The sequence below is a fragment of the Hippoglossus stenolepis genome, chromosome 13, assembly GCF_022539355.2.
Source record: "Hippoglossus stenolepis isolate QCI-W04-F060 chromosome 13, HSTE1.2, whole genome shotgun sequence".
NCBI classification, from domain to species: Eukaryota; Metazoa; Chordata; class Actinopteri; order Pleuronectiformes; family Pleuronectidae; genus Hippoglossus; species Hippoglossus stenolepis.
In genome coordinates, this window is record NC_061495.1 from 17,536,102 (window position 1) to 17,563,293 (window position 27,192).

Consider the following 27,192-nt stretch of genomic DNA (forward strand, 5'->3'; position numbering starts at 1 on the left):
TATCAGTATATATAAAAACATGATTTATTGCTGGAAACATAAGTGGTCCATCAAAAACAACTGCCAACATGACAGATGTGGAAAAACCGGCAAGTTTCTCTCCAATGATTTTAACACAAAACATAAATTATGTCATTGAAGCTCAGTTTATTTCTATTTTTACAAACATATATATATATTTTATTCTTTATTTTATTCTACAATACAAGACTGCACGGGCATAAAAAAATACAAATGCTTTTGTTTTCAAGTGACTCCACAGAAACTCAAACGTTGGATTTCTTACAAACAGATCAACAATTTGGCTAAAACTGTTTTATGTTTTACCTGAAATGTTTCTGTGATCACTGGTTTACAAACTGTACTTGACATCATATACATATATGAACAAAAGTTTAATACTGTGCAAACTGCAACTGCTAATAATCCCTTAGGGCCAGCAGAAGGTCGATTCTGCATGTCTGTGTATACTTGTACTTTACAGAGTCCAATTGTACAACGAAAAGTATGATTTGGCCCCTTTCTGTGTACAAATGACGTTTGTGTGTGCTCACTGACATGCAAGTACTGGGAACAACTTTTACTTTCTTATCTCAAAAGCCCAAGCACACAGAATATTCAATAACAAACCCTTGATAAATAATATCATACACGTTATTACACTTTGGGAGCCAGCTTCCCAATAGTTTTGCCGATTACTGTATATTCAACATTTTGGTTCACTTACACTCCTGCACTCTTTTGTCCATCGTGGCATTTTGGATAAATAGAGAAATTAAGACCAATGTTACAAATGCATGGGACAGAGTTCTGTGACACATGATAGTTCTATAGAGGTTCACACCTGGGAGAGTAGGCCAAGTTCAAACTGACAGTGTCCATGGTAACATTATAGAAAAGCTTGTCTTCTTCTTCTTCCTGGAAGCTAGGGAGCCATCCTCCGGGCCAGCTCTGTGGGATCTTACCACATCCCAGGAATAGGTGTGCCACACTCGTACCAGCCCACATAGGTAACGTGTGACTTTCCTCCGATATCTCCAAAGTGGACAGGTTCCTGTCTCAGTGCTCTGTAGAACCCTGGTACAAAGACACAGACAGAGGAAGACCGTCTTTTATTTTGTGATAAAATGTCTTCATTAGAATCAGAAAAACTTTATTGTTATTGGGTTTGGGAATAGAATATATAGATCAAGAATTACAATAAATAGAAAAATGAAATATGAATAGAAGTTTGTAAGAAAATAAGAAGTATGTACAAATATGCCAATTTTGTGTATATTATGTTATCACAGTTTTACATTAGGAAAAGTTTTTTTTTATCTGACCCTGAAATGAGAGATTTTTGTGTCAAAGTTTTTGCATTTCACTTCATTCAATGTTCAGGTAGAGAATAAAAGTGGATCGAAGACAGACCCCTGTGGAACATATAGCAACTTTAAGAGAACTTGATTTGGAACTAAATAAAACTAGCCCAAGGGTTAGGGGCAGGTCCAAGAAAAGTTCAACACACTGGTGACGATTATCCAGGACTTTAACAATATCATCTACAACACAATGAAGTTGTTGAATGACTTACAACCTACATAACATCACTGACACGATGATAACGTTACTGATTGGTGGAACTAAAATACCTAGCCTGCTTGGTAGCTGGTCAGCAAACATCTGGGTGCCGGTCCGTCCATCCAGGAAGGAGTCGACAAACTGGCAATGGTCCTCACCATGCCCCGTCTGATCTCCAATGTTGTAGAACTTACCTAAAGAGATGGAGGACATAGGAACTAAAGTATTTGGCTTTAAAAAAGAAAATATCTGTCAATCTCTCTTCAAATTTACAGTGGTTTACAGCATTTAGCATCAAGGCAAAATAACTATAAATTCATTTCTAAACAGATTACATTTTTGACGTGAACTCAGAAAAAAGAACATCTAGAATTCCATGAAAGTTTGAAACTCTGATCAACGTCATCCGGTGACGAAGGTTGTATGATACAGCTGAAAGGTGTTAAAATTGTTTTGTCATATTCTTCACTAAATGTTCTTCACTGAATTGGGTCAATTTGAGGTCACTTTCAGTCGAGAGAGATTTAACAGATGCAATGTTTTCCAAAGTGATTTGTGATTAGCCCCTGAGGATCCCGAGCAGCTGCTTGGTTCGGTTTCAGTGTAATTACCATTGAGCGAGTCACTCAGGTAGATTTTGTATCTCAGCGAGTTGCAGAGCTGGATCCCTACAAACTTCCGGTACCAGGTTCTCTTCACGTACTGCTTCCCGTTGCATTCAGAGTAGCCGTCTGATTTAAATGGGAACTGAGTCCAGATGGCGTCTTTGCCTGTGAGGAAATCATTAAAAGCAAATGCTTCATACACTGCACATTAATTGTGTAAACATGAAATAGAGAAGGTTTAACATATTAAACTGCTTGACTTTACAGCAACAGACAAATAATAAGGAAAAAAGTAGAATATTCACCTGCCACATATTCACTCACTCGAGGATCAGCTGCAAACATGAGAGAACGTTCTAATGAATAACGTTCTCCAAACAAACATGAAACATCTTGAATTATGGTGCAAGACAAAGCCAAACTTGTATCAGAGCTGATTTGCCACAGCATAGCTCCGATCCAAAAGTGTGGGCTTTGATTGCAGAAGGGCAAGAGGCCAATTCAGCAAAGCTTTCCTGTGTCTGTGTTGTCATTGTGAGTTCAAACACAAGATTTCATCAACTCAGGGCCATAATTCAGCTGTTTTTATGACTGCTGCAAATCTAACTTTGTTCACGTAGCGCTCTGATCACCAGGTAAAGGATTTCCGTCTGTTAGAAATTAGGACATCTGGCGATCTGACAAGACCCGAGAGTCTAATCAGTCACACCTCAGTGTCACGTTGAAGTCATTAGACTAACAGCCCACCCTTTGAGATCCGAAGCGAAGCGAATAGCTGCCGGATAATACGCAACACATAATGTACAGTGGCAGTAACGTGCAGCTATTTAGTCTCCGAGTTCTCTGTCAGTGTGACTTTAGTGGATAAGATGTTTAGGTTTGTTCAACTTGCCTGATTCTGTGCTAAACGTCACGGGATCAGTGGAGGGTCCGCTTCCCAGCTCATTCTTTGGTGTTACTTTGAATTCGTAACTGAAACATTGAGAAGAAATCTGAGTTACATGCACAAAAAAGGAATAGACCAAACTCTTTAGCTGAATTCCTCCCCTCTCCAGAGCTGGGAGACATATTTTCGTGCCTTTGAAGGCTAAGTATGGGTCACACACTCACACTCACACACACACACACACACACACACACACAGCTCATGGTTATTCCACGTGCTGCGTTCAGATGTCCTGGCGAAATCTGGGACAGAAACCTAGCCCAGGGGTGGGTTCTGGTGAGTTTCGAGATTTCCAGATGTTGAGATCTAATTAAAAAACCGCTCCACCCTCATTTCCTCAGCTTTTGTGTCACTTTGGCCATTTTTGCAAAACGGGATTTACTGCATGAGCTGCGAGTGAACAAATGCATCTTCAGTGTAATTTAATACTTGTCTGCAGTGAACCTTACTTTTTGTAATCAGCCAGTACTTCAAGCATAAAGTATTTATTAAACAAAGGGTTTATTTAGACAACCTTACAGTAATGTAAACCTGGTGCTTGTTCCCCAAGTGTGCAACAGTAAGAGGAATTGACCAACAGGAGTTTTTTTCCATGACATGATTTTATCCGATTTCTGGGTCACATACTTGCTCTCCGGTTTGAGATTCTCCACGGCCGTGTGTGTCTGGTTGGTCGTCAGTATGGAAATTTCCTGTCCATTCGGTCCTTTAGAGGTGGACACAACTTCATATTCTGACCAAAAACAGAAAGAATTTAAACGTTATTTTTAGCCATTAGTTATAACATATTAACAAGCAAAAAGTATATGGCTTCCAATCCTGGACTGACTCTCCAAGAGAATCCTGAAGACAGGACTTTAAAAATAGCCTCTGCATGTGCTGCACCTCTGGTCTCGTTGTCAGATTTCTGCCAGTCAAGAATGACAAAGGACGGGCAGCCCTCCACGGTGACCACAGTGAGGTTGGAGGGAGGAGTGCGGGGCGGGGTCGTCACATTCTGATCGCTGCCCTCCTCTTCAGGGAAAAAAGAGAGAGAGGAGGTGATGGAGCACGGCTCTTCTGGCTTTTTATCCGTCTTGTAGATCACGTGGGGAGCTGGAGAGAGATACATTCAGTACAGCGGTTAATTATTCATACATGCTACGTTTTTCAATATTTTTACTCGATGAATGGTTTTGATAAAAAGCGGATGATTTCAATAGCGGAGGCTTAAAACCTGCAGCAGAGATGACGTCTTACCTACAAAACGCTTCTTGCCCATGATGTCTAGGTCTGATGCAGGCAGGGGCCTGAATATGGAGGAGTTTTCATATATGTCAAAGCGACTGCCTGAAGAGGGAACAGGAGAGAGGAGTTATGGTTGGTTTGATGTGCCAGTCGTCCCTGGCAGCTCTCTCTGTCCTCAGTTTTACAGCTCTGGGCAAACACCAGCCCCCCGTGCACCAGCTGAAGCAACACTCTTTTTCGTGCCTCTGTAACTTAAAAATGTTTTTTCTTTTATTCTTTGTTGCACATGCAATCTGCATAACCCTATATCCTGATTATTATCAATGTACATGTGCAGACTCATGTTAATCATATATTTTCAAACACCTATGGATAAGATAAAAATGCAGTTCCTCCGAGGACTCATTAAAAGTCTTGTTTCTCGTACTGTTTACTGCCGGGGCAGAGGTGGTCGTCTGCTGTCTTCGCTCTTGTTTGGGCTTGGCTGTGACCAGAGGGAATGGCTTCAAGATGGACTCTTTGTCTCCTTGTTTTAGGTCCATGGGTTTATCTGAGGACAGAAAGGAGGAGGAAAATAGATCAGTTCTTCACCTGCGTCATCATCTGACTCACAGTCACACACACAGTTGTGGTCCATCTGCTCTGGCCATCTTCACTGAACAACTCTGCTGCCTTTTCCTGGCTGCAGAAAGATCAGAAATTGACTTGTTGAGTAATATATTTTGTGCTCTTTGAAGGGGAAAAGGTCTGCCTCAATACATCTGCTGCGTCCAAGGATGCCCAGATGCTCCGAACCATGAACTTATTTACACTCTTGACATCGCACACAAGTACACTTATATGAAAACTGTAAGAAAAAAGCCTGATATGAGTTGCTCTGCAAAGATGAATGCTGTTTGGTGTATTCATACAAACGGTATCATTAAAAGCGGTTTTGTATGACTGAGTATTACAGCCACTCAAAGGCACAATAAAATCGGATATTTCAAAAAACTATAAAAGAATAAAGTTGTAATTTCCCAAAATGCCATGCTGTCCCTTTAACTTGCCTATTTTACATTTGTGGAACAGATGATTTTTTAAAAAATTTTAATAAAACAACAGCTTACAATATGGTAATAAATGTTTGAGGTGTTGGAGGCTTTCTAGTATTTTCTAAATTTAAGGAGTGGATGAAAAAAAAAGTTTGACAGTCACTGGTTCATGAATCAGTGTGAGTCAAGTCTTCCCCTTGGGTTTTGAGTGTGTAATTACAGTACAAGGGACAAGGTGCAGCAGTGTTCAGTGCATCCATCACTGTCGCCCTCACCATGGTCAGTTGGTTTCCCCACCAGGTTGGGTCTCTTGTTGACGGGAATAGGGGGTTGCAGAACTGCAGGGAGTCATGGGAAACAAGAGTCCATTTCAGGTTAGAAATCACAACTGAGACGGAGCAGCAGGTGGCTGGCACTGAAGAACAGATGCAAAACTGAAAATAAGTGCGGTTGGTTATTTTGATGAAACGATGAATGATGAAAGAATGTCAAGTTTATAGATTCAAAAACAGAGGAGACAACTGTGCTCTGAAAAAAAAAACAAGCAACGATGAAGCACATGAAGCCAGGCAGATTGCATGTTAAACGCTGAAGTCACTGTGTGAAGTGCACTGCCACAGTCTTCAACTAATGAAAACAATGGTTTTACTACATTTGAACCAATAAACCATTGCTTCATCCGCTCATCCTAAAAATCCCCTGAAGTAAAGCTGGGGAATTAAAAAAAATATACTCTGTCAATCCCTAACAGGAAACCAATGTATAAAGTCTAATAACTTTTTTATATGATTTTGAACCCATTCGATGAAAGTTATTTTGGATCTGTTGCAGTTTGATTATCAAATTTTCCAGAAAATCCCCACACCACAGAAAGTACAACAAAATAAAGATCGAGCCAAGCGATGAGATAAGACCCGATCCCTTATTTGATGAACACAACAAATGAGGTAGATTAAGTGAACTGGAGTGAGCGCATGAAGAACAGGGCCGTGTGATGAGAACATATTTGCCACAAACTGTCAGACTCAGATTTCTTAATATGCGTGTTCTGCCATGATTTCATGTTGTTAAACCAGCGTAATCTCCCAAAATCGTTGTTGTGATTCGAGAAGCTCTGGGAGGTTTGACACATGAAATATCACTTACATGCATCACAGCTCGAAGGTTAATCCATTTTCAGAGAAGGGTCTATTTGTCATTTTCTTATCAAAGAGATTCATTAATGGTCCCTGTTGAAAAGGTTCTGTAGATGTCCGATTATCAAGGCCTAAAAAGCATCCCATTTTCCTTTGGATTCAGTTCCTCCTCGCTGGAGCTGACCTCCCCCTGAGCTGCATAAATCAGTGATCTCTGGCATCTCCCCCCTGGAGGAGCTGAGACTATCAAGACAAACTCAAACGGCATCTGCCAAGTCTCACTGATTAGCACTGTGAATACACTCTAGTAGAGACTCTGACTCACTCGTGGCATAACTGACAGCTAATGGCAAACATATGCTCATATATAGTCAAGCAAAATGTTGAGGCAGTGATTCAAAAGCGGTGCAAAAAATGCAAAATACACAAGACAGGGGTACGTGAGATACAAAGACGAGACATCTCAACAGGGTGAAGTCATGGGTAACTGGGCAGGGAATGAAAACACAGCCAAGGTGATGTCATGTGATAAGATGCAATGTCAACAATGTGTATAAAACGATCTGGTCAGTGTTTCTGCAGAGGGTTGGTTTTGTTTGCCGTCTCACAATTAACCAGTCAAACAGAAAGGCCGGGCCTCTGATGTGCCAAAGGCCTCAGACTCTGATCTGTGATTTAAAACAGCGGCAGTGGTGCGTGTACACTGGTTTCTGTCGGATAACCTCATCTTCAGAGAAGGTGGAAATATGTGCTATCAAAAGAGACTTAACTTTCAGGCTAGAAAAATATTCCCATTGAAATACTACAAACCAGTTTTCTCTTTACATTGGAAGTTGAAATGCCAATATGAACTAGAACTCTGTAAAATTGTTTAGGACACTTTAATTTACCAGATTTTGAGTACAGAGATATAAGGTACAAAGCTGCAGAGTGTTGTTCGGTTTAAGAGGTAGTAATTTAGTTGTTTTTTTTTATTTAAAAAAGAAAACAGTCACTTTGTGTTTTGAGGTGTGTGCAGGATGGCAGGCAAAACAACTACTCTTTTTTTTTGTAGAGTTGCTTCCGTAGAGCCTTGCGACTCCTAGAAGACCTCTGAAACTGTCGATGTTTCCAGAAATAACACACACTAGCTGTAACATGAGACTGAAGCGCAACCTGTCTTCACAACTAAGAGTGTCACAATCAATACATGTGGTGGTTTGCATCACTACTCTCGATGGATTGTCTGAGAATAGTGTGACCTTTTACAAAAAGCAGGCTAAGCAATGTCAAAAGATTTCAGATTTCAAGCTTTGATTACAGATCAACGTGATGGCTCCCTAAAAGTGAAGCCAAAGCATGTTGATTGTTCAGCGGGACCTTGGTGCTGCAGGTCCATTCCACAATCACTACTGCTCAGACTCTGGCTCCAAATTACATCGTCAGTGCAAGATGGCAGCATTCATATCCTGGGTGTTTTAGCTTCATCTCTGGATAGTGGGAGGAAGTGGAGACGTGTCGTCCATCTTTATTTACAGTGGAGAGAAAAGGTCTAAACCAAAATTAGATTCATACTGTATGCGGCTTCAGTCTCAGTCAAGTGTACTATGACTACGTCAACACAGAACACAACAGACAGGAAACATCACACTGACAAGTGAGTTGAACATCACAGAGGATGAGAGAATGTGACAAAAGCACAGATCAGTGTGACTGTGTGGGACGGGACATAACAGTGCCTCGTGGGTTAGTGAATGAGGAACACTGAAAGGTGACTTGGTTAGTCTTTACCAGGGTTTTCTTTGGACCACACCACAGGCTTAGGAAGAGCAATGGGCTTATGATGAACCCCATCGGCTGCTGGAGGGAGAAAAGGGTCGGTTGTAAAATTCTTTGTCTCAGAAAAAAGGAAAAAAAGCTCTTTCATATTTCTTTTTCATTGTCAAATGTTTGTGAAGATTAAGCTTGAAACGTGTTCGTGTTTTCAACCTAGTTCTGCAGATGTTCTTGATACAAATGGAATTGACTTTATCTCTTGACTTTTCTGACTTTGCCTTCTTTCATAACTTTTCAGAAATAAGTTTGAGGGTGTGTTTGAGAGAAAAAGAGATACAGCAAGAGAAAGAAAAAAGGGAGATTGGTTGTAGCAGCTGCACTGTCTGCACAGTTCTCAGACTGGCATGGTTGGTGTAAAATGTGGTGTTTCCTGGCCAGTGTCGTGGCCAAACTCCCCACCCTGTCAGCATGAAGGACTGTAAATCATGTTAACAATCCTGACCCCAGAGACCCCACAACTGCTCGAGGTAAAGGTTTGAGATACACACTGAGCACATGTGGCACAGCGTGGAGAACATATGGACTGTGAGAGGACATGAAGCCGAAAATCGAGCAAGAGAAGGTAGAAGAACAAACATTTCTATTGTACATCTACATTAAGAACAGTGAGTTTTCTTGTCTTCTCCTGTTGATGCACAACTGCAGAAGGAGTGGTGAAGGGAGAGGATAACCTGCTGATGTTGGAGAGGAAATGAGAGGATAGAAGTGGCAGGTTAGGAAAGTGAGTACTCCATTACCCCCAGGTGTGCTGGAGCTGCGAGAAGAAGTCAATGTCTTGGATGGAGAACCTGTTCTGACACCAACACCAGTGGAATGAGGAGGAATCCGGGTGCGAGAGAGGGTTTTGTTTCTTGCTCCTGCAGGAATTGATGGGCTAATGGGAGAACGAGGGACTTCAGCTTTGGATGGTCTGTGGATGCCAGTACCTAAACGTGCAAAAAGGCAATTGCGGAGGTTAGAGACGATCCACTTGAGAACTTGAGAGCTTTACCTAAATGGAATAGAGGACAGAAAAGTGGGGGAAAAATGCAGATGAGGACAATGAATTAAGTGACAGAGACATAAATGAGATTGAAAGATAGCCAGACCATTTGGGTGTGAATGGGCAGGGGTGAGGTGACTGTGCTGGACTGAAAATGGATTCACACATAGAGGCAGGGATAATGATTGGGTAGGGTGTGTAGGGTGGTGGGATGGAGATGGCGATGGGGAAGCAGTGACATCATCCAATGGATTGAGTTACAACTGAAAGCACTGGGTTCCATGTGGCTTGACGAAAAAGCAGAAATGTTAATGTGACAAACGTCATGGTGTTTACCAAGATTGTAACTACCGGCTCTCTCGGTAGCCAGGGCAGGTCTTGGTAGAGGCTTGCCCTCTTCAGGTGGACTAGGAGCTGTATGAAAGAGAACTCACTTGAATTCTAAGAATATTTATATCTATGAAAATGTTTTAACTTTTAAAGGGGGCATATCCTACAATTATTCTTTAATACAGAAGGAGATGATTGTTGGTTCTAAATTAACGCTGCGAAAAAGGGTATTTGTTGTGATTATGATATCCACGAAGAGTAAACTTTTACATGTAGTCCGAGAATACTGAACAATATAAAATCAATCGGATGGGGACATAGTTTTACCACGTCCCTGAGACTACCAGAAAATGGATACAATTTTGTTTAAAAAGTCAATACAAATAGAACCAACATTTAAATCAATACGCCCCTTTTAAAATGTAATTTAAGATCAAGTGCTGAAGCTTAATTATGGTTTGCTGATGGCAAAAAGTAGGGTCTTTACCCGTAGGGAAAGTGTATCTTGGGGTGACCTTGGTGGGTTCAGAGTAGGTCCTGGTCTGAGGCTGCAATGGTGGCCCAAGTTGAGGATGTGATCGACTCTTAGATGTGGGGTGTGGTTTGGGAAGAGATTCAGGTTTGGACTGAGTCTGTGTCTTTGGAGGAGGTTGTGACTTTAGTGTTTTTGCTTTAGTTTGTTGTTTGTCCATGGTTTTAGACTTTGGTTGATGATTAGGTTGCTTTTTTTGGTGAGTTATTGGGGATTGGGGGTTGAGTTTTTTCTTTGACAGGGGTTTTGTTTTAGGCTTGGGTTGGACAGACTTAATTTTTGGTTTAGATGTTGGTTGGACTTTAGGCCTTTCCTTGGCATTTAGCTTGGACTGTGGGTTAGTCATTGGTTGAGGGTGTGTTTGGGTTTGTGGCTGAGGTGTATTTGGAGATTGTGGTTGAGACTGGGGCTGGATGTGAATCCCTGGTAGTGCTTGTTGGGTATCAGGTATGTGCTGGAGTGTTGGTGAAGGTGTGTGGGCATGTGCCATATATGTGGGCTGGGGAGATGGTTGAGCATGTGGTTGAAGTGGGGCCTGCGTCTTTATTTGGGGTTGTGTTTTATGCTGGGCCTGATGTTTGGGATGGAGTGTTGGTTGAGATTGTGCATCTGCCCAGAGTTGCGTTGTGTTTTTAGGCTCTGGTTGGATATTCGACTTTTGTTGAGATTGTGATTGAGACAGGGTGTGGAATTTGGGCTGGGATTGTGGTTGGGTTTGACTTGGGTTTTGGGTTATGGGTTGAGATGTTGGTTGGGGTTGTGGTTGGGTCTGAGGTACTGGATGGGATGTTTGTTGGGATTGAGTTTGGGTCTGGTGTGTGGGCTGGGATGTTGTTTGGGGTTGTGGTTGAGTCTGGGTTACTGGATGGGATGTTGGTTGGGGTTGGGTCTGGGGTATGAGTTTTGATGTCGGTTGTGGTTGATGTTGGATCTGGGACCTGGGCTTGGATGTTGGTTGAGGTTGTGGTTGGGTCTGGGGTATGAGTTTTGATGTTGGTTGGGGTTGTGGTTGGGTCTGGGGTATGAGTTTTGATGTTGGTTGGGGTTGTGGTTGGGTCTGGGGTATGAGTTTTGATGTTGGTTGGGGTTGTGGTTGGGTCTGGGGTATGAGTTTTGATGTTGGTTGGGGTTTTGGTTGGGTCTGGGGTATGAGTTTTGATGTTGGTCGGGGTTTTGGTTGGGTCTGGGGTATGAGTTTTGATGTTGGTTGGGGTTTGGTTGGGTCTGGGGTATGAGTTTTGATGTTGGTTTGGGTTGTGGTTGGGTCTGGGGTATGAGTTTTGATGTTGGTTGGGGTTGTGGTTGGGTCTGGGGTATGAGTTTTGATGTTGGTTGGGGTTTTGATTGGGTCTGGGGTATGAGTTTTGATGTTGGTTGGGGTTGTGGTTGGGTCTGGGGTATGAGTTTTGATGTTGGTTGGGGTTGTGGTTGGGTCTGGGGTATGAGTTTTGATGTTGGTTTGGGTTTTGATTGGGTCTGGGGTATGAGTTTTGATGTTGGTTGGGGTTGTGGTTGGGTCTGGGGTATGAGTTTTGATGTTGGTTTGGGTTTTGATTGGGTCTGGGGTATGAGTTTTGATGTTGGTTGGGGTTGTGGTTGGGTCTGGGGTATGAGTTTTGATGTTGGTGTGGGTTGTGGTTGGGTCTGGGGTATGAGTTTTGATGTTGGTGTGGGTTGTGGTTGGGTCTGGGGTATGAGTTTTGATGTTGGTTGGGGTTTTGGTTGGGTCTGGGGTATGAGTTTTGATGTTGGTTGGGGTTGTGGTTGGGTCTGGGGTATGAGTTTTGATGTTGGTTGGGGTTTTGGTTGGGTCTGGGGTGTGAGTGTTGATGTTGGTGTGGGTTGTGGTTGGGTCTGGGGTATGAGTTTTGATGTTGGTTGGGGTTGTGGTTGGGTCTGGGGTATGAGTTTTGATGTTGGTGTGGGTTGTGGTTGGGTCTGGGGTATGTACTGTGATGTTGGTTTAGGCTTTGGTTGTGGTCGATGCTGTGGGTACACTCCATGTTTATCCACATGTGTGTGGGAGACTGGCACAGACGCCACAGTGGGAGTAATGTGTAGTGTAGGATGGACCTTGGGAGCTAATGGAATTTCAAGGAAAGGAGGCAAGACAGATCTGGAGAGGTCTCCTCCACCTGGGACGTCCAAGAAAGAGAACATGAAGCTTGAAAATATAATTTCAAATATAATAGATTGTAGAAAAGGTTACTTTAGAAAAATGAAATAGAACAACATATTTTATTGTATAGAAAATGTTGAAAACAAGACATACAGAGAGTTAAGGAACAGTTTAAATTCAGATAATCTGAATCACCCAAGAACTCACCAAGCTGGTCTTGGACTACAGCACAGGTTACACAATAACTTTAGAGACCCAACTGGCAAGAGTCTGATAGAAGGGGTCAGATTTCAAAGGCAGACAGACCATATGGAGGTATTTTCAATGTTACAGCCGTGTTACTACAGACAGACTCAGCTACCAGGGCCAGAATGCTTGTGAATGACAGCCATCCAAATTCATTGGCCGGACCTCTAAGAAGCTTTCACACATTATGGTTCAACAGTTGCTGATTGATCACTCACTGGTGGACCATTTTAAATTGATTGCTTAATTTGATCAGGTATTCACCTCAATGAGAGAAAGTGGAAGAGTAAAGAAGAGGAAAAAAGTGAAAGAAAGTGATGAATATAACATGAAGGCAAAGAAAGTAATAGGCTTTTCCTAGGAATTCAGTGCCTTTACTCAACTTTACTCTCATCTTATGTCTAAAATACCTTAGTTTTGGGGGTTGTTGGTCAATTCGGTGCAATTAGCTACCCAACCAAGAACTGGGATCACAACACTGTCCATTCGAGTATTTATTGGACTATAGTTGTATTTGAATTCAGACACATGGGTCCTTTTAGAGAACCTGAGTTGTTCCCAGTTAGACCGTCAAGCTTCACCAAATTATGGGGCTCCGAGGTACTCCATGTTCATTATCCAGTCAACAATTTTCAATTTTATCATTTATCATTTATAAGCTTTCTTGCAAATACACTAACAGAAAAAAGGTGGAGTAGGCGACAAACGACAACAGAGAAATACAAGTTTACGAAAACAAGAATATTAGAGATTCCGCTGAAGTTCCTGTTGGAGGAAGAGGAATGTCTAGTGCATGCAACATTGTCATGCAGACTTCACACCATCACCTGTGCTGCAATGAAAGCAAAAGCTGCTGATTTGACATCGCCAAAAACCATTATGAAATATCAATTGATGGAATGGATACTGAAAGGGAAAAAGATGATTCATGAGTTCATTCATAAGAAATGGGAGACAGATACAGGGGAATTAAGAATTGTAATGGGATGTATTTGAGATATGACTGAGTTGAAATTGGCACTGTTTAAGTGAGCAGCAGCTAACAAGCTTCTCAGTGCCGACTAACAGTCAACTCTTTCGAGGGTTGGGAAAGATCCTTTGCAGTACTCAAGGCTTGTCCTACAGATTTCCAATTCGAGTAATGTCCTGTCCTGTGATTAAACTGTGAAGATTAAATCATGAAAATGAGATGTAAATACAACCGAAAAGACACAAGAGATCCTTCAAACGATCATTAAGAATCCTTTCAAGTTTTGTTGTTGCCATGCAGCCAAGACCACCTATCTTACGCTCAGTGCAATCCAAACAGCTGACACCATCAGCTAGTTTCCACAGGAATGGCTGAGCTACAGTACTTATTCATTGCATGCCACTCATGCAGGTCATTACAAACACTGTAAAGCACTGACAGCCTCTCAGTTACAATCCGCCAAGTCTATGATTGCAGCCGGTATGAGAGCCATGAAGCTTTTTCAAGAAGAGCTGTGATTCACTGTTTACCGATTGGCCGTTTGGTGACGGTAGGCGGTGTGGGTCCAGGGGTTGACAGAGATTCCTGTCTAGTAGTTGTAGTAGTACTTGTGGTTGGAGCTGAGAAATATAGTGTATGTTAGTAGACCTTGGAGAAAAGTTGTTCCTGTAAGTGCTGTAGAATGTACAACAAATTTGTATGTACAGTAAACAAAGATTTCCAGCAGGAAAGTGATAGAAAAGTCAGGTACACTGGTCAGTTATAAGTTCAAGTTGTTTCTTTCTGACTGCTGAACTCAATTTGAGGTCATAAAAGTCATTACCAAGAGTTGTCTTTGACGCTATGCTCCGGGAGATGGGCAGTCTGCCCTGGGTCTTGTTATGGAGAACTGACAAAAACAGAGGAGGAGAGATTCAAGTGAAGGACTTGAGATTTAAGATGCCCGCAGAGTCCTAAAAAAAAGAGTCTGTAAAAGAATTATGTTTGTTAATTTATTTTACAACAAACAAATACATTTCAGAGGGAAAAATTATGTCTCATTTGTGGTTAGGATTCATTATATTTTTCTTCAACATTAGGATCTGCACCTTTAGCATCTCTATCAGCTGTTAACCAACTATATCCATGCCAGGCACCTAAGGAACAATATGGTTAAATGTACAATAATCTGCCGTTAATTCGCAGCAGAAACCAGCAATGAGCAGAACTCTAAAACTGTCCAGTAAATAATCTTGAAATTTTGAGTAAAAGGTTGCCTATCAACAGTTAAAGAGCAAAACAATTATTTATTCAAAAAATATCCACCTCTGCTAGTTGCTGATGTTGATCAACTTTTGAAGTGGATTTTTTTTGGGGATGAAAACAACCAAAGTCGACGATGAGGAGAGTAGAGCAGTGAGATTTAATCAAAACAGAAAAGTTCTGGGCTTAAACTTAAGAGTTAAACGAAACTGCGAACTGCGGTGATAATAACCTCAGCCAAAGAGGTTATGTTGTTTTCACCCTTGTCCATTTGTTTTTTGCTTGGCAGCAGGATTACACAAAAAACAACTGGATGGATTTCTACGAAACTTGGTGGAGGAATGGGACATGAGCCCCAAAAACAACAACCATTAAATTCATCCAGGATTTTTTTAAACTTTCTTTAACATTGTGAGATATGCGTTTTTTGCTTTTTATACTTTCACCAATTTCCCAGGATATAATAGATGGATTTTCATGAAAAAAGCAAACAGGTATGTTTGGGGAACTAAAATCTATGAGTGTGCAATTTGGTGCAGTCTGAATTTAAGGGAACTGTTGGGCTTTGGAGGAGGTATGCGCTCTACTGAGTGGCATCCTAGTTGCTTATGGGTTCATTGCTGAGAGACCATTTTGCATTATTCAGTCAGTTGTTTGATCCATTGCTCTATAAAGCTGCAATCAAAGGAGGCTAAAGTAGGCTGAAGGCAACATGTTAAAATTAAAGGTAATTTGTGGTATACTGGATTGTGTACACTTAATTTAAAAAATGATATTACTCTAATTGGCATCTGCAATAAATCTCCCGAAAACATTGATTTAAAGTAAGTGCGAGGTGGAAGTGACTAGGTTCTATTTGTAAAACAATTAATCATAGTTGGAGTTCAAGTTCTTCCAGTGCTGAATCTTGTGAAGTCAGTGAGAAGACATGAAACAGATATTTCTGAACAGTGGTAAATCAAAGTGTGTTATAAAAATTCTGCTGCTGTATTAAAAGGGTTCAGTGGGTTTAACCAAAAGCATGTCTCTGCAGGCTTACCATGGCGAGGAGAAAAGGGGAAGGAGCGTGGACCTGATGTTATAGGTTTCTGGTGGGTGAAAGATAAGAGGACACAATCACAAACAATACACATTTACCCTCACTATCATCTTTTCTCTTTATTCCCGGACACTTACACCTCTCCTCCATGTTGATTTGGTAAAGTCCCCAGTGAAAAAATGGTTATTCTGAGTTTCCCTAGAGATGAGCAAGCAATGCAGCTGATGCTCAACAGCTGTGGTGTTTTATGGGTTTGAGTCCAGGAGCACATGACACAGCAGCCCCGTGCTGTCAGAAAATCAATACCACCTTTCCCCTCTCAACTCGTTTCCACACCGTTATCGTTCTCCCCCTCCATCCAATCTCCCTTCCCTCTCTTTTACTACTCCAGAAGTTAGCTAGCTGCAGCCGGTTCTTCTTGGCTTGGCCAACCCTGGCTGCACTGATGCTGTTTCCACTGAGCAGTTGGATGGAAAATTAATGAGGCAAATAACCCTAAGAATAGCATAAGCTCACTTGTGCACATAAAACAGACTTTTAAGTATATTGTCTGTTCCAACTACTCACCTGCTCCCTAAAATATTTATTTTGGTTAGAACCTGTGCAGTGACACTTCTCGCTCCTACAATAACATTCTAACGTTAAACACGTCATATTATTAGGAGTAATACTTAGGTTATGTCTTGATAATAGTTTATAAAAAAAGTGTGTCCAATACGTACCACAGGTTTTAGGGGCTGCTTAAAGATTTTCCTGATGGCCTTCTCTGGGAACACAAGAGACAGATCAGTGAAGAAGTCAGTAAAGTCGAACCAACAAAAGTGAAGGAACAAAATAAAACCACATTTCAATTACGCTTTGTCCAAGATGTGTTTAATTTCATGATGATGAATGAGGAGTCCTTTGTAGTGGCTTAATAAAAACTAAACTACAAGATGGTTTTGATTCAGTATCTCAGTGGATTGTGCTGCATAAGAAGATGATGTCACCACAGTCCCTTGCACTTATTGGGTGAAAACTATTTGCCTTCACGTATTCACAAGAAAAAAACATGGGAATGAGCAACAATGTTGTTCCCTAAAATTACAGAGAAACAAGATACAGAACAGAAACATCATGAAAAGATTTTCTGTTTTGGTAACTAATAAAAAATGTTATCAGGGAATCAGAACTCTCCCTGGACAATTAATAAATCTGGCTAAACGGCCCCTAATGCTTTTTGCCAAAGATAACAGCAAGACCTCCAGCAACTTTTCACTTTATCATCTTTATCAATCTATGATGATAATTTTAGAGGTATGATAATGAAAAAGTAGCTTAACGCCTGGACATCTAAACTTTAAAACAATCCTTGCTTTTTTTTAAAGAAAAGAACCAAATAGTGGAAGTATTTTTTTTGTTAATAAAACCTTTCTATACTTGTTCTCCTTCTATATACTCTACAACAGTGGTAACCAACCCATCGATCGCGATCTACCGGTCGATCTCTGAAACTAAATGTCATGATTCTACGGTATGAAGATGCGTATCTTCCGGTCTGTCGATAACAATCAAAGCCCGTTAGAACAAATGAATATATTCAGAAAGTGAAACGCTGGAGTGCTTTTACTTTGAAAAGGGTTCGGAAAGTGTTGTAAATACATTTGTGTTATAGACAGATAAACATTGTGTTCCACTGCAGAATAAACAGAGAAAATGATCTTTCACCTGAGTTTTAATGTTTATCTGATGAATTTATGTCACAAACATAAATGGATGCAACACATTCTGTATGCGTTTCAAAAATAAAAGCACTCCAGCGTTTCTGTTAACGGAATTCAGTCTTGTGTTTAAAAAGGTTTTTTTATTGTGAAATATTTGCAGGAGCGGAAGATGCACGGCTTCATACTGTATAGTACTGGTATTTATTTGTGTACACAGGACTATACAGGACTACCACAGGACTAAGCCTTTATGTAACAACATTGTGCTGCAGTTGCATCTCCTCTGCAAAACATATTGTTGAACTGAGAAGCTAAATATTGTGCATTGAACAGATGCTGTAAATATGAATTGATATCAATGTGAATTTGTGCATTGAACTGATAAAGTTGCACAACTGCCTTTTTTTTGTGTATATTTATGCTCATACATTCAGCCTTTAACAGAAATTGCACAAAATTATAAATTTGACCCTCCTAAGTGGGTGGTAGATCTCGGCTTACGTTTGAAATTTAAAAGTGATTTTGGGCTTGAAAAGGTTGGTGACCACTGCTCTACAATGATGAGACAAAACATAATGATCACCCCTTCCTAATATATTTTGGTTCTTCGCATTCATTACACCAAAACAGCTCCAACCTGCCGAGGCATGGATACCACAAGACTTCTGAAGATGCCCTTTGTTTAACTACGTTTTAAGTGTTGATGTGGAGCCATTGCAGATCATGATTTCTCCATTTCCAGATTACTGTACCAGAGGCACCCCAATTCTTTGATGGCCGTAACTGTTTGGACAATATCAAAGTCATTCAGGTCTTTACACCTGCCCAATTCTATGATAACAGACTGCCTCCTCACCATCCAATATATCACAGACAATGATGCATTACAATCAACATTATTAGCTGTGAGTGTTCATAATGTTTCAGCCCCAAAATGTTGTCCAAATCCTGATTGCCTTTAGTTCTTCAGGATACTAGGTTGTTTTCTCTGTGGCTTTGCTCTACCTCCCCATTTATAGCAGCCATAGCAAGTGGTTCTCAAATGATGGTGAGTGAATCATGTACAAGATACTGACCCTCTAATCCCCCCGAGCTGATGTTGTGAATGACCGGCTTGCTCCACATTCCAGTGTCATCCTTGGAGTTGGGCTGAACACCAAACTCATAGACTGTGTTGGGCTTTAGATGGTCGATGACCGTGTCGCTGGTAGGGCAAGTCTGGTAGTTCCACTTCCTGCTCCTCTCACGATAGCGCACCGTGTAGTGTCTAAGATGAAGGACAATAGAACATACTGATTAATCTTAAATAATACGTAAATGGTAAATGGCCTGTATTTATATGGCACTTTTTTAGTCCTGCTGACCACTCAAAGCTCTTTACAGTACAGTTTTACATTGACCCATTCACACTCACATTCATACAGTGCATCTATGTGCAACACTTGAGAAGAGAACAATTTGGGGTTCAGTATCTTGCCCAAGACACTTCGGCATAGTCCTGTTATAGAACTACCGCTCTAACCCCTGAGCCACAGTCTATGAAGAATCTGAGTCATTGTAGTGATAGAATAAGTACAAGAAATAAAAGGAAAATGGATTTGCCGATTTTGTTTTCTCAATCATTCAAGAGGTTTCATCTGTCCTGTTTTTCCCCAGCCTTCGAACCTTTAAGGGACATTTGTGCTTGCATTTCACAGAAGACAATTTATGTTTTTAGCGTTTTCTTTGTTACCCTGTGCATTCAGTTTGTGTGTGTCTGTGTTACTGTGTAAGCTCACCCGTCCTCTACACAGTCATTCATGATATTGCCCTCATGAGGTGTTTTCAGCAGTGTCCCCCAGGACAGCAGCACTGAGGTGGGCGTTACTGATCCAATCACTAAGTGAAGCGGCTTCTGCAGTTCCACTTTACCTGAGAACAAGTTAACACATCTTACTTTAATAAACATGTCTGCCTCCATCCATATCTGAATGTCACTTCTACCAAGCCTTACCTTTGCACTGCTTTTTCACCTCGTTGGTCGGGATGGGCTGGACGGCTATAAGGTACTTGGGCTCAGCATCTTTAAAACGAAGAATAAACTAGTAATGTCATAGATTATCGATCTGCACACTCATCTTCCCTTTTAGCCATGACTAAAAAAGTCAAAACTAATCTACATTGGACATAACAAATGAATAGCCTGCCTTACCAAACTCAGTCTCATACGGCTGTCCATTCTCTGGCAGCGGAATGAACTGTTTGGAGAACATGCTGCTGCCATAGCCCAGGATGTAGCCCTCGAGCTTGGTGTCAGCGTTTGGTCGCAGAAACTTCATCACAATGGTGTCTCCTGTGGCGTTGATGCGAACTTTCATGTTCTGACGTCGCACTGGGGAAGCAGGAGAGGGCATACATGAACCATTTAATATTAAAAAAATTCTATTAGTCTTTGGTTTTTCAGACACAAAGAAAATCAGTAACATAAAAGATGGAGAAAAGGAGGTTCTGCAAGTAATTAAAGACAAAACCAAGGTTTTAGTCACATTTAAGTCACTGTCAATCTGCTACTTAAGGCTGATTCATGCTTCTGTGTCGAAGCTACGCCGTAGGTGCGCACGTAGCCTACGCACGGGGCCGAGCATTCACAGTTGTGTGTAGGTGTGTGTGAGACGCCCTACAATTACATCGCCGAAACTCTAGTGGCGGTTTCTATGCTGATGTTGAGTGTCTTCCGGTTTCTGGTTTGCTTCTTTACAAATTCTCTGGCGTCTCTGTTTACTTCAGAACAATGGCGAGTGTTACTAAACGTATCGTGTTGGAGCTGATAGATGCCCAAGAGCGATTACTTTTTCTAAAAGAACTGCAACGAAGAAAGAAAAGAAATCGTCCATGTTCGTTACATCCTCTCAATCCAAAAATCTGAAAAGCGAGTCTGCGGTAGATGCGTAGTTACATTTTTGGGGAGGTGCACCTCAGGGTACGGCGTAGGGTACAGGTCCACCTGTAGGCTATAGCGTAGCTTCGACGCAGAAGCATGAATTGGGCTTTACAATCATCATGAACTGCAAACGTTGCAGCTTCTATATGAGCTGTGGCTGCAACGTGCATCAATCAGCCCCAAGATTAAATCGACTGACAGGTAAATAACATCTGATCATCTCGTTACAAAGGCATTTGTCAAGGGGTGGAATATATTGGGCAGAAGGTGAAGGTCAGTTCTTAAAGTTGAGTTTGAAACATGAAAATTGGGGCGGTCAAAGGATCTGACTTTGGCAAGGCCCATATTGTGATAGATGGTCTGTGCATCTTCAGGTCAGGTCTTGTCCGGTGTTCCTGGCATGCAGTGGTTCATTTTTTACAAAAGTGCTCAAAGGAAGGCCAAACTCTCCGTTTCTCTTTGGTGGCCACAGTGTGTTAGGAATTTGTTAAGGTTTGGATTCAACCATTTCTGTATCTCTGCCAAAGGCGGATTGTCATCACTCATCTCAACTCTGTATGTCGTAGAAATACTTTAGTTTCTAAACATTCTTGCCTTTAATCATAGATGAACTCAAGTGAAGTGCACAATAACCAGTGAACAGACAAGCAATCCCTGCAAACACAATGCATGAAAGTATTTGTTTATTTTTCTCTCATTACTTGCCTCAGTCATGTGGCCTTCAAAACTAGCCAAGAACTCAGCGTGCTAGCAATTAGCGATTTAGAAACAGAATCAAGTGCATCAGAAAAGTCAGATGAGTGCAGCGAGGCCAGAAGTGTGACTGACAGTTGGCTGCTGCACATGTAAATCAATAAATAACACCATTGGATGATAAGTGGTGAGAATTCGTTATTATAACATATACAGCTTTGTTGAATGAAATTTGTATATTGCAATTCTTCTTTTCAGAATTGTCAACAACATGCCTTGTTTTTGTATTTTCTATTCCACAGTGGAAATTACAAGAAATTCTATGGGACTCAGACTTTCACCTCCTGTAGTGTACAAGGCTTAAAACTTTCTTCCTGGATTATGTACTATATTTCTCAAGAGTACATGTCCTTGGCTCAAATTAAAGCTTCATAGCGTTAAATGAAATAGTGGAACTTTGCATGAGGAACGATTCCAGCTGCTGCCTGATGCCAAAACAGACACTGACAGGGAACGAGGGGGAAGCCCTGGATTTGAAAAACACCCTCGCGCTTTTCCAGCTATGTGTTTCCTATCAAAACGGCATTTGTTTTGATTCTCTCATCAATATTTCCGATAAAACACAAGTGGTATTGGCTCTGAGGGAGAGTGTATGAAACATTAGGAAACTTCTGGCAATACAAGCAAATACTGGCGTGTTCCCACGACACCGCGGCCATTTGGCCCACACGCCTCCTAGGGACTGTTAAGACTTATCAGTATTTCCAAAGTGAAATGGATAAAGCTTCAGGAACAGATCCAGTTACAGCCCTGGTAATCAATCATCTACAATACAAAGGGAAAATGACTGACATTTGGTTAGCCACAAAAAAACTGATAATCTACAACATGATGTTGTGTGTGTTTGTGTGGGAACAATGTTATGAACATAATGAGGCTGTTTAAATTTACACACTTCCTGAGGTCAGCTGTGCTGGTGACTCTGACCCTGTCAAACACACGAGCTCGCTGCAGATTTACAACCTCAACAAAAGCTGTAACTAAATATAATCACATCCACAATCCCCGCCTTCATAGCCACGGATAAATGACTGAACACATCAAGACAGAGGCTTTGTTTAATTTCTTATTGGAAAGTCAATGGAACAAGTTTAAAGAGACACAAAACGCCTACAGAGACACTAAATAGGAAGCAAAGTGAGACACGGGGATGAAACGACCACATAACACATAAAGTACCCACAGTGAGACGGAAAGCAACAGAACCAAAGACGACAAAAATATGCAAATCAATCACAGAGATGCAAAATGAGCACAAAAAGTCACAAAACAGCCATTGACTGATTTAAAACGAGCACAAAGTGACACAAAACAGCTACAGAGACACAAATAAGGTTGTGTTTCTTTTGTGTATGTTTCAATATGGGTCTTGCTCTCAAAGTCATTTACATGTGTGCTTCTAGGGCCTATTGAGTTTCAAATGTACATATGGAAAGTTGGTGGCAGATTTTTGCAAACAGCTTCGCAGAAACATCAATACTTACATGGGGGGTGGGGGGCTCACCTATATAACATTGTAAATCTCAAGTAAAGATTAAAACCATCTATACCTTTCATGCAGAGAACATATTCGATCCATAAACAATTACTGTCCAAGCAAATCCATCGTGACTCTTGGTATCAGCCAATAAACACGTCAGATTATGCAATAAACGATGCCACAACATTCAATAAATATTTCACCATCGTAATCATACTGTAATGGACAAAAACACAGACCATTTAATCCTGCTGGCTTGAAACAGAGAAACACCCTAACACTGGAAACTCATGTCAAAAGACTTGGCTCAGCGGAGCAGTGATCACGGAGCCTCAGCGGTGATGGATGATCCTCTGGGAGAAGGACTAGGTTAATGGGGGTGTCAGCGCAACAGGCTGTCTTCACGTTCAGCTGCTGGGCAACATGATATTTTTATGTGTGTTTGGTGTTTGAAAATAAATATTCACACCAGCACATCAGCAGTATTGGCATCAACACATCAAGATTTACTGTCTGATGTTATCAAGCCAGACTTCCACAATCAGCGGCTCTCTCCTGCTCCGCTGTGTCTCTCTCTCTCTCTCTGTCTCTCGGTTCAGAGGAAGAGTTAGAATAAACACTGAGAATAAATACACTCAGATCATGTCAAGACTTTTCTGTGAACTAATGAACTATAAATATCTGAAGCAAAACCTCAAAAGGAAAAAAAGAAACTTGGCGCAGGCCTTTGTTATCAAAATGTGCGGTGGAAAAGAGATTTTCTGCTCTTTTTCGGAGATTGGAAAACGGACACGGAGGCATGACGTCATGTTAGCTTGTCTCGAGCAGCTGAACATCACAGCTGAGCCCTGTACGATGTTAATAACTCCGTCCAAATGAGGGTATAAACTCTTCCTATTGGTGCAGTTTATTGCTCAAAAATCCCCTCGTATCACAGACTTATAAATCCATAAACGGACCTTTCTTACCACACTCCTTCTCCCAGCCTCAGGGTGTTTTTACACGGCTCTGGTGTAAAGTATTTCAGCCTCACAGTCCTGGAGTTGGAGATGGAGGAGACTTGGCTTCCTCCACCGCAGAGACACATGCTTTATGGCCATTGGTAAAACATAAAAAGCCTTCATTTAAGACAATGGAGTGTGAAAATCTTGCTAAGTCTTGTGCCAGTCAGAGCAGCGAGGATTTTAAATAACTTAGCTGGTGACCAACCAACAGCTGCACTGACCTATATCGGCTGTGAGGGGAAGAACCTGAGCCTGCAGACTGAAGTAACTCATCCCTCTGAATATCGACTGTAATCCACCAGGAGCCTCTTTGATCCCGTCCCTCTCTGGAACAATCACAGCTCTTGGCCTCACAGGAGGCCGTGACGTGCGGCCCAGTGGTAAAGAGCCTTGTCTGGGATCGAACCACTACATTTTCCCACCTGCCTCGGCTGCGTCCATGCAGGTCTCTCTGGTCTCACACCATATATATCCCCCCTGACAGATTTCGACGGAGCAACAGCTGTTTTCCCTTCCACTGTGGCACCGCTCCATCCATCCTTTCCTCCTTCACTAATTCATTGTTGTTCTATATGTGTCAGCAGCCTTTTTCCCATCAACTAGATCCTCTTTCAGCTTCCTTAAGTGCTTTGAATGTATCTGTCTTGTCCACTAATCTCCCCCACTTTGCTCTTTCCTTCAATATTTCTCTCTTATTAATGTATACCTGACACAAGGCCATGTTCTGTCCGACTCGGCTGAAGTTTCCAGGTCGTATATATAGTTCTGAAATGAGTTAGTGGCGAATCATTTCTTGCATTTCTAGAGATTCAACTCATTCATCTCCTCTGGGTTCGCTCGGCTTAGTGTAAATATTTCAGAACCCAAACACATTAAAAGCTGTGCAAAGAACAGATCATCTAACATTGCATATACCTGTCAACTCCATTACTATGCTCTGATATCACTGACACAAGAAAACAAACACTTTCATTCTAAAACCATGAGTTGGATCCAAGAAGAACAGAGATAGAGTTTAACTCTCCTCCCAAAAGAAACACCCACACCCACACACACATCTCATTTCAACAAACTCCCAAAGCTGCACAGTGTGAGATTTGTCTGCAAGTCAAGTTCAGCCTGCAAGTTACGCACTGGAAGCAGCTCTTTCCACTGCGCTCACCTCTTTATATCGACTCCAGTCAGTTCAGCTCAAATCACTTTTACTACCATCAGAGTCCTCAAAGGATGACTGGATGTGTGTGTGTGTGTGGGTGTGTGTGTGAGTGAGAGAGAGAGAGAGAGAGAGAGAGAGAGAGAGAGAGAGAGAGCAGTGGGATAATGGGACAATATGGAAAACCTTTGTGGAAAATGTGCAGTTTTTCCAAGAGATTTGCTCTATTAAGTAATTTGGTCCATTAATGTTTTATATAATGCAAAAATGATGTAATAACTTCCATGTTGCTAGATTTTGGATATATTTGTTTTTGGTCGTTTGCAGAGGCCCAAAAATGTTATGTCTACTGTGCCTGAGTTTATTTTTAAAGACTCTCTTCGGGTATTTGAAAAAAAATAAAAATCCATGTTTTAAACAAATGAAACAATCAATAAAAAAAATCATCAGCCTGAAAAAAATGAGCTTAACTTATAAACTTTTCACATTGACTGCTTCATGGGCTCGGTTCCAGGAAAGCCACCCCATTACTTTGTCTGAAAGCCTGACCTTTGACCCCGTACCTGGAAACCTTTTTATTAAAGCCTGTAACTGATCTGTTTCGCCCTGTCTCTGTCTGCTCGCCTCGTTTCAGGGAAACGATCTACTAAACCACACCGACTGTAAAAACAGTGCTCACAGTTTCTCATCATTTGAAAGTGTAACAGGCGACTCAAGAAAGGAAATCGGAGTGTTAGCATAATATTTAACGACTAAATGAAGGCTCCAAAATGAATTTACATAAACTTCAATCCTCTTGAATTTCACTATTTGTGCACTGCACCGCCTCACAGCTTGTTTTGTTTTCTGGATACCAAGAGCAACTCTGGAGAAAACACATGAGTCAGGCTACATTAAAGCCAAATGAGGTCATCAGGGGTTGCATCTAATTACAATGGTACGTTCGTAGATATCAAGATAAAAACGGGGGGAAAGATGCCTGAGGATGAACCCTGTTGCTTTTTCTTTTCTGCACAATAAATCCACTTTTTTTTTTTTTTGCATTTGGGGATTCCTGCAAATTAGAAATTGCTAAAAACGCATTTTCATTTTTGGAGGCAAAGCACTTCTAACATTCATGATAATGGAAATAAGATTTGTTAAATAGCCACCACCTGTCAATATACTTTGCAGAAATTTGCCCTTAGAAAAAGCCCTTACTCTTGTCATTTGTATTGAAGACAAATATCCATCTTGCAAACTGTAGCACATTGTCCATCCAAGCTTATCCCAAGATGCATTTAGCAGAAGGCAGAGAAACACCATGGAAAAGCAAACAGTGCTTCAGAGGATTTACACAGAGCAACAATCACAATGATGCACTTGCATGGATTTTCGACTTTCAGAGGACCATGATGACCACTTGCAATCAATACTATTTCCTCTTGTGGATATTTCAGTATAAGGCAATGACAACAATGCAGGAGTCACCTACCTCTGCTCCTGCGAGGAGTTGAGGGACCAGACAGCGCTATCCCAGCGATGAAGACCAAGAGGAGTAGGACCAGAAAGCCGCGTGAGTTCTGCTGCATCCTCATCATCATCATCTCTGCTGTGGCCGGCTCAGAGTCTCAGGTGCAATGAAGCTGCTGTTGTCTTATCTCAGGGACTCACAACAACTCAGCGTTATCTCACGGACTCAATAAATCTTTGGTAACAGGGTGAGAGTGGTGTGTGTGCTGCAGCTGCAGGAGTCAGACTAGATGTTTGAGAGGTGGCTGGACTACTTCTCTGAGCTTGGGGCTCTCAGGACTAGCACAGCTCACCAGACTGAACTTCTGGACTGCCCCATCCATACCTCTATAATGGAAGGAGGGGACAAATAGAGTTGGACACACCCATTCTCCTTTCCCTCCCTCATCTCTCCTTTTCTTTAACTCTCCATCTCACACTCTCTTTAAGAGAGAGAGGGAGAAAAGGAGTAGAGTAAAAAGAGTTTTGTCCAAAACTCCTGCCCTTTTTTTTCCTGTTCTTTTTTTTCTCTGCTTATTCTGGTGTGTCCACATCGATCCTGCTTTGCATCTGCAGAGGCCTTTTGACACTTGTATTCGCTCCTTCTCTTTCTTCTTTTCTTAGATTCTCTCACAATTAGTATGTTTATATGCACTCTACTATCCATTAGTCGTATATATATGCAAATCCATCCAGGTTTCTTATCGTCTGTGCACCAAACAGTCAAATTTCAACATTCTGCAAAAACCTGGATTATGCTCTGCTGCTTCTTTCTGTGCAATTCCAATTTACCTTTTTCATGTTCAACATTATCTCTGCATGACAACTGTGGTATGGTTGTCATTGCGGAGGTACTGTGGTTATTGCAAATACAATATGGTTATAGTTAAACCGGGCTTTGG

At 41.4% G+C, this 27,192-nt stretch overlaps 1 protein-coding gene across 10 annotated transcripts; it reads right to left on the bottom strand.

Moving 5' to 3' along the window:
- Window positions 1-26,622, bottom strand: LOC118120531 (target of Nesh-SH3). 10 transcript variants are annotated; one of them, XM_035175577.2, is made up of 21 exons: window positions 26,274-26,619; window positions 19,681-19,860; window positions 19,483-19,551; window positions 19,268-19,400; window positions 18,566-18,756; window positions 16,509-16,552; window positions 15,787-15,835; window positions 14,329-14,394; window positions 14,036-14,125; window positions 9,064-9,252; window positions 8,282-8,350; window positions 5,651-5,713; window positions 4,769-4,891; window positions 4,354-4,443; window positions 4,000-4,209; window positions 3,742-3,847; window positions 3,061-3,140; window positions 2,474-2,503; window positions 2,175-2,333; window positions 1,635-1,757; window positions 1-1,077 (listed from the first exon to the last, which is right to left on the bottom strand). In XM_035175577.2, exons 1-21 carry the CDS (start codon window positions 26,383-26,385, stop codon window positions 962-964), a joined length of 2,292 nt encoding a protein of 763 aa, XP_035031468.1. In that variant the 5' UTR covers window positions 26,386-26,619; the 3' UTR covers window positions 1-961. The 10 variants fall into 10 exon arrangements, with proteins under 10 accessions (XP_035031468.1, XP_035031469.1, XP_035031470.1 ...); XM_035175578.2 differs by lacking the exon at window positions 14,036-14,125; XM_035175579.2 differs by lacking the exons at window positions 14,036-14,125; window positions 14,329-14,394.
- Window positions 26,623-27,192: the final 570 nt, after the last annotated feature.

Coding starts and splice junctions, on each gene's coding strand:
- LOC118120531 (XM_035175577.2), bottom strand. CDS start 26,385: ATGATGATGATGAGGATGCAGCAGAACTCACGCGGCTTTCTGGTCCTA. Junction 18,757..19,267: donor AATGACTGTGTAGAGGACGG/GTGAGCTTACAC, acceptor CCTTCATCTTAG/ACACTACACGGTGCGCTATC. Junction 15,836..16,508: donor AGCAGCCCCTAAAACCTGTG/GTACGTATTGGA, acceptor TTCACCCACCAG/AAACCTATAACATCAGGTCC.